General features: G+C 52.7%; 1 protein-coding gene across 1 annotated transcript in view; it reads right to left on the bottom strand.

The window, feature by feature from the left end:
* The window catches only part of ARHGEF11 (Rho guanine nucleotide exchange factor 11), a 149261-nt gene that overhangs the window by 8167 nt on the left and 133731 nt on the right, over window positions 1-7363 (bottom strand). The window contains exons 17-24 of the mRNA XM_023742599.1: window positions 4901-5146; window positions 4762-4809; window positions 4356-4543; window positions 3909-4055; window positions 3430-3509; window positions 3144-3269; window positions 2485-2602; window positions 77-262 (exon numbers count right to left, since the gene is read on the bottom strand). Coding sequence (XP_023598367.1) covers window positions 77-262; window positions 2485-2602; window positions 3144-3269; window positions 3430-3509; window positions 3909-4055; window positions 4356-4543; window positions 4762-4809; window positions 4901-5146 — 1139 coding nt within the window. The remainder of the gene's footprint in view (window positions 1-76; window positions 263-2484; window positions 2603-3143; window positions 3270-3429; window positions 3510-3908; window positions 4056-4355; window positions 4544-4761; window positions 4810-4900; window positions 5147-7363) is intronic.

Below are 7363 nucleotides of genomic sequence, written 5' to 3'. Positions count from 1 at the left end.
GCTCCTAAGGGTGCCCCGGAAGTATGTGTGTGTGTTTTGTGGGGGGAGCGGGGGCTGTCCCTGCTGCAGCCTCTGCCTCCTACCTTGAACTCCACTGCCAGGGGGTTGCTGGCCCTCTCCAAGGAGGTGGTATCCAGGCGTTTCTGGTAGCCCTCCAAACGGTGTCGGTTCTCTGTCTGCTTCACGGCTTCGTTCACGTACTTGAGGATTTCCCGGCACTGATCCCGGGCCCGGCAGAGCTTCTCGTGCTCAGAGGTGCCACCTACCACACAGGGTAGAGAAGATGGTTAGGGGCTCCACCTGCGGTCTGTCAGAGAGTCAGATGTTACCTGGCTACCTGTGTCCATCCACTACTTGTCTGTCAGTTTGTTGTACTGTGGTGACTTGTGTGTTGCTGTGATGCTAGAAGCTAAGCCACTGATATTTCAAATACCAGCAGGGTCACCCTCGGTGGACAGGTTTCAGCGGGGCTTCCAGACTCAGACAGACTAGGAAGAAGGACCTGGTGATCTACTTCCGAAAACAACTGGCCAGTGAAAACTTTACAGATAGCTGTGGAACACTGTCTGATATAGTAGGGGAAGATGAGCCCCTCAGGTTGGAAGGCACTCAGATACAACTGGGAATAGGGTGGCTGCAACAATGGACTCAAACACAGCAATGATTGTGAGGATGGCGCAGGACTGGTCAGTGTTTCCGTTGTACACAGGGTTGCCATGAGTTGGAACTGACTTGACGGCACCCAACAACAACAACCTGTACCCATGGTGAATGGCCTGCCTCAAACCAGTAGGTATGGATGGGCATAGACAAGCTACAGCTGCCTGACCCTGAAGACCTGAAGCGGTAAGGTTAACTTTTACTGAGTATCTAGGGTTTCAGACCACTGTTTTTTTTTTTTTTTTTGCAGAAGATATTTTTTTTCAAGACTATTTTAAAAAAATGTTTCATTCATCTTAAATTCTCCATGAACTAAAGATATGTTCACTGCTAAAGGCAGCATCCTCATGGTGGGTCTCATTTTCCTTTTTTTTTTTTTTTAATTGTACTTTAGATGAAAGTTTACAGAACAAATTAACTTCTCATTAAACAGTACACATATTGTTTTATGACAATGGTTACCAACCCCATGACATGTCAACACTCTCCCTTCTCGACCCTGGGTTCCCTATTACCAGCTTTCCTGTCCCCTCCTGCCTTCCAATCCTTGCCCCTGGGCTGGTGTGCTCCTTTAGTCTTGTGTTGTTTTATGGGCCTGTCTAATCTTTGGCTGAAAGGTGAACCTCAGGAGTGACCTCATTACTGAGCTAAAAGGGTGTCTGGGGGCCATTCAGACCACTGTTTTGAAGACAGTGTTCTGAAGGCACTGTGCCTAGACCACAGCCAGCTTGACTGATAGGCAAACAGGACTACGGGTGACGGCAATGATTATGCCTGCAGGAAAGCCTGCTCACACTGGGCTCAGGTTCTTCTCTATTCTGACTCCAGTGTCCCAAATTTGAGGGTGGCAGGAGATGCTCAGGATCCCAGGGACCTGGGGTGAGACCCCTACTCAGCCTGGTCCCCTAGCCCTCTAGGGCTACCACGTCCGGTTGTGTCTTTAGTGCACTACACAGATGAGTCCAGCAGGGAGGTGACCAAAACCAAACCAAACCAACTGCTGTCGAGCGGATTCAGACTCGTGACGACCCCACGTGTTATAGAGGGACTAGCACTCCAGACGGGCAGTGAAAACCAAACCCGATGCCGTCGAGTCGATTCCAACTCACTCTGACCCTACAGGACAGAGAAGAAATGCCCCACAGGGTTTCCAAGGTTGTAATCTTTACAGAAGCAGGCTGCCACATCTTTCTCCTATGCAGGGGCTGGTGGGTTCCAACTGCTGACCTTTTGGTTAGTAGCCAAGTACTTCAACCACTGTGCCACCAGGGCTCCTTAGGGGAGTGACCAAAAAACCAAAACCAAATCCACTGCTGTTGAGTCTATTCTGACTCATCGTGACCCTACAGGACAGAGCAGAACTGCCACATAGGGTTTCCAAGGAGTGGCTGGTGGATTCGAACTACCAACCTTTTGGTTAGCAGCTGAGCTCCTAACCACAGCACCACCAGGGCTCTAGGGGAGCGAAGGGGGCCTAAACTCCAGCCATGGGCCCTGGCGTGGGACCATGATCTTCCTGAGGAACCAAGGCACCCTCCGCGTGACAAGCTGTGTGTCCACTCAGAGGGTGCTGCTTTTGTCTGCTTTGCACAAAGGCTCTGTACAGACCAGTGATGGCCCTGCCTCTCCCGCTGTCGAGCACTTTGGATTTCCCAAAGTACGTTTAGTTACTATCTTCTTTGAGACATACTCTAATAGGACACGGGTGAAAACACTGAAGGCCAGAAAAGTGACTTGCTGAGGTCACAAAGCCAGTCCGTGCTGGAATTAGAATCGGAAACAAGGTCTCCTGACTCCCAACTCCAGCCCTTCTCCATGCCCTACCCTCGGTGTGCTTGATGATGTTTTCCAGCAGCAGCGGGTACTTGGTGAGCCGCTGCATCTCTGAAATGATGAGGTCTCTAAGCTGCAGCCGCCGGCACTGGGGGTGGCTCTCGGCCTCCTAGACGGCAGGAGAGGAAGACAGAGACAAAGGTCTCAACCTGTGGTTGGGAGCTGGCTCGCGGGCTCAGGACCAAGGTGGACATGGAAGTGCCAAATGGTTCCTGATTCCCGATGGGTCATTCAGAATCGGTGGTGGCAGCTTCTTCCTTAAACATTTAGGGTAGGGTGTTGGGGGCAGGCACTATTCCTATCTTATAGACAAGGAGACTGAGACCCAGGGAATTAATCTAAGTGCACACAGGTACTGGTAGGTGTGCTAGGTCTTCTGACTGCTAACCCAGTGTTCTTTTCAGGAACAGTGGCCTCTATCTTGAAGGGTGTGAATGTGTCAATGTTTTCTGAAGGCGTGCTGTGGGAGGTTACAGGGAGTTGCCAGGTGGAGCTGGGAGTCAGGGGCCAGAAGGAGGGAAGCTCAGATTTTGGTGAACTTCGTGGAGATGATGGGAGGCTGAGGGGGGCACCGAGGGAGTGCTGACGGGAGGCTGAGGGAGGGCCGAGGGAGTGCCTGACGGGAGGCTGAGGGGGGACTGAGGGAGTACCTGCATGAAGAGCTGGAAGCGGCTCTCCTTGCGCTGCTTGGTCTTGATCAGCTCCAGGGCTATCGACTGATAAGAACAGAACTGAGCAGCCACCTGCTGGAGTTCCTCTCGGGCAGGACCGTCAAACTGAGAGGCAGAATGGACACCCGCCCAGGCATCACACCCCTGCCTGGGTCCTGTCCCCTCCCTCCCTCCCTCCTCCCCTGCCACATCCCCCACCCTTGAGTAACGGGACCCTGTCTCCCCCAATCTCCTCCTGCCAAGCAGGCCACGTTTGGAGCCATACCCGCGCCAGCATGAGGTCACTGATTTCTCTGATGATGGGACCCTCTTCCCGGAGCTTCTTCATGGCTTCACACCAGGAATCTGGGGCAAGCAGAGAAGAAACAGAAATGTCGAGGGCTGAGCTGCATTGCTGGAGCCTTTGTGACAGAGGAAAAAGGGATGTTTGACAGCAGTGCTGTGGGGAAGGGTCTGGAAAAGGAGATTCCTAACCTGTTTTACTCTTGGGGGAACTGGGTGCTGTTTGCACCTTTTCTCTCACAAAAGAAGACTGGACTGGTTACCCACTCAGGGAGGTGCTGGCATGTGGGTGAAGGCCAGCTAGAGGAGGAGTGGGGGGGTGGGGGAGGGCAGATGGGGGGACAGGCTCCTTACTATGGATCTCTATGATGGGGGGGAGGGCAGATGGGGAGACAGGCTCCTTACTATGGATCTCTATGATGGGGGGCGTGGAGGAGGGCAGATGAGGGGACAGCTCCTTACTATGGATTTCTATGAGTTCAGGAAGGTTAGGAAAGAGCCGGGCCAGCTCCTCCCGGGGCATCAGGTTCTCCTTCTTCATCCGCTGGTAGAAGATCAGGTCCAGGACACGGAGTGTGCGCAGATGAGATGCTTCGGTCACAAACAGCTCTGAGTGGTGGTTGTGGTGAGGAGAGGGGGAGGGGAGAGAGAAAACAGATGAGCAAGTATCTAGAGTCACTACCCTGATCCCCAAACCACTCTGCTATTGGGGGAACTGGAGTGTTGGTTTAAGATCATACATCAAAGGGCCAGAACTGAGATGAACCTTACAGGTACAGGCCACGGGCCTGGTCCTGTCCTCCACGGGCTGCTACCGAATTTGCCTCTTCGCCACCCTCTGCACCTCAGGTGCCCATGACCTATTCCCACACTGGTCTGAATGGAGGTGGGGGGAGTGAGCAGGCTCACCGTTGATGACCTCCTGCCGGTCAATCTCCCGCTGGCTTAGCCCAGCCACCACATCCTTGCCCACGGTATGCTGCCAGTTTTGGGCATCTGGCTCTGGCTCCAGGTCAGACAGCTGGCCCAGATCATCCTCTAGGAGGTGGGGAAGGAGGGCATCTGTGCAGAACCCCAAGCTGGGGGACTCAATGCTCCTGGGGAAAATGGGCAGCTCAGCTTCACTCTGGAGGAAGAGCTCACGCACAGGCCTTGTCCCTCCATCTCCTGCCCAACCTGCTTGCCCCGTGCCCATGGGACACCAGCAGGCCGTGAAGAGATGCACACCCAGTCAGCCACTCAGGACCAGAAGAGCAGCTGAGCATGGACAGGTCCAAAGATACTCAACAGAGGTGCCACCGTGCCCATCACTCACCTGCGGCCCATTTTGGGGGTGAAGGGAGGGGTTGGGTTCTCAAGAGACCTATGGAGAGAATGTCAACTCTCAGCATCCTTCACCCCTCTACCCTGGCCCCCTAGATATCAATGGGTAGAGCTCCGTGGGCCCCACCCACCTGGCGGAGAGGCTGGAGGCAGAGGACGAGGCCGACTGGTGGAGGCGCGTGGCCTCAGCAGCAGCATCCATGTCAACGTCACTGCGAGAACGGGGCACGTTCTCTGCCTTCCGAGACCGCTTCATCTCCTCTCGACCCTTCAGGCTCTCAGAGCGGCCCAGGCGGATCTCTGAGCGGGAACTGGGAGGAAAACGAAGAGATCTCATGTCCTGGCCCACTTTTATCTGCTGCATTATCTTGAGGGTCCTCAATGCCACAGGCTCTTCACCCTCCCCCTAAAGCACCAGAACACCTGGATGGCAGAAGCTTCTCCATGACAAGCCAGCAGGGCACCCAGCTCCTCCTCCTCTCCATTGCCCTCCTGCTCAGGATTGTCTAAGCGGTAGTGGGTGCTTCCCTCTGACTCCCTGCCGGGGCCTGGTGCCGTATTCGATGACAGACCATTTTTGCTGTTCTACACATTCCTCCTTCTCCCCAGTCCAGCTGGATGGACAGAGCCGCTCATCTTCCTCCTGACCTATCAGGAAGGGATTCTACCAAGAAGATAAAATTTGGGACTAATCGAATCAGACCTGTGTGTGTCCAGAGGCCTATGAGCCTAAGCCCCCATCAGGAAAGCTATGGACACCAGAGTTCCTCATCAGAAACTACAAGGACCTGCCCCCTGCCCTGGGGCCAGCTAGTGGCCAGTCCATCTTGCCCTCTGCTCTGGCTCTGCAGGAGACAGATCTCTTCTATACAAGAGCTTCTAAGACGAAGTACGGTCACTATCTCCACATATTCATTCTAGGGTTCTCCCCCCACAATGCTTGTCAGAAAATTCTATCTGCGGTTGGATTCCCACTCCTCTAGTTGTGATGCGGATTCCTTCCATTCTTATCTTGATAGAATCCTTCCTAAGCTCCCATTTTCCTCCTTGGGAGCAGACCAGTTCAGGAGGGCACTTAAAGGGGTCTGTTAACTGAAAGGCAGAAACCCGCCCTGTGGCCGCCATGCCTGGCCACTGAGTGCCTCTAGGGCCTGATGAGATGCTGATGACTGGGTGTTGCTCCTTTTGGAGTCCTGCAGTGTCTCAGCCCTGAGACAGCTGGCATCTCTGACCCGGAGCTGCCCTGGGATGGTGCCTCCCCCATGGCCCTGCTGGGCCGGCTCCCTGCTGACACTATTACTCATCTACATCCTGCTCTGCTCCTAGGGGCACAGAGGCCTGGAAACGTCTGGAGAGCTGAGAGTAGAACAGCGGGTGCTGCCGTGAGGGAGCCAAACAGCTTGGCCTCCATTCATCAAGTCTCTCTGAACCGCCAGGGGCTCCAAACTGGAGCTCACCTCCCGGGGTCCTGGAGGTCTGTCCACAGGGCTAGAGAACCTACTGCCAACTGATCCCTGACTGAACTCACCCCCAAGAAATCTGTTAGAACAACTCCAACCCAAACCAAAAATCAAACCAGCTACCGTCAAGTTGACGCCAACTCTTGGAGGCTCCATAGTGTTTTTAACGGCTGATTTTTGGAAGGAGATTGCCAGGCCTTTCTTCCGAGATGCTTCTAGGAACCACCAACCCTTTGGTTAGCAGCAGAGTGTGTTAACCATTTGCACCACCCAGGGACTCCAACTCCAACCCAGACTAACTCAGAACACTTTTCCCAGTGCTCCTACATGGGTCACTTGAACACCATGATAAACCTCACCCAGGAGTACACTGGGGCTGCAGAGCTAAGCTCCCTCTGTCAGGCAGTAAGAAGTGAGGCATGGAATACACCTCTGGTCAGAGTTTCTGGGGTACTGTCTTCTAGAACTGGGGGCATCTTATACCTGCTGAGCAGCTACATCAAACCCCTGACCCACTATGCTGCTGAATACTACTTCTTCCAAGAATGCCCATTACCTTGTAACCATCAAGTCCAAAGACTTCTAGAGTAAATTTACACAGAATTTCAAGAATACAAGTTTGCAAACGGCCTCAAATATTTCCCTAAAAATCTTGACACTATATATTTGATATATCTGTAAGATCATGCCTACTACAGCCATCACATAATTTGTGTATGTAATTTACCCAGTAATATTAGAACTGAACTTCTCACCCTAGTAAAATCTAACCTTTTCCTCCCACTAAATTTTTGTTAATTCTCACTATGGCAAAATCTTTAACATGTATTAAGCTTACAAAGGCTTCATATAAACAGAAAGGAGTTAACTTACATACAAGGAGGAATGTTTGACTTATAGCTTGATAATTCGTTATTTCAGAGGGGAGATGGTTTGAATATCTAGATGGCTGGATTGACTGGAGCCCTGGTGGCGCAGTGGTTAAGAGCTCAGCTGCTAACCAAAAAGGTCGGCAGTTCGAATCCACCAACTGCTCCTTGGAAACCCTATGGGGCAGTTCTACTCTGTCCTATAGGGTCGCTATGAGTTGGAATCAACTCGATGGCAATGGGTCTGACAGACTGACTTGCTTTG

The sequence above is a fragment of the Trichechus manatus genome, unplaced genomic scaffold, assembly GCF_000243295.1.
Source record: "Trichechus manatus latirostris isolate Lorelei unplaced genomic scaffold, TriManLat1.0 scaffold00213, whole genome shotgun sequence".
Taxonomy (NCBI): domain Eukaryota; kingdom Metazoa; phylum Chordata; class Mammalia; order Sirenia; family Trichechidae; genus Trichechus; species Trichechus manatus.
Note: the sequence above shows the minus strand (reverse complement) of the source record. Positions and strands in the feature narration are given on the sequence as shown.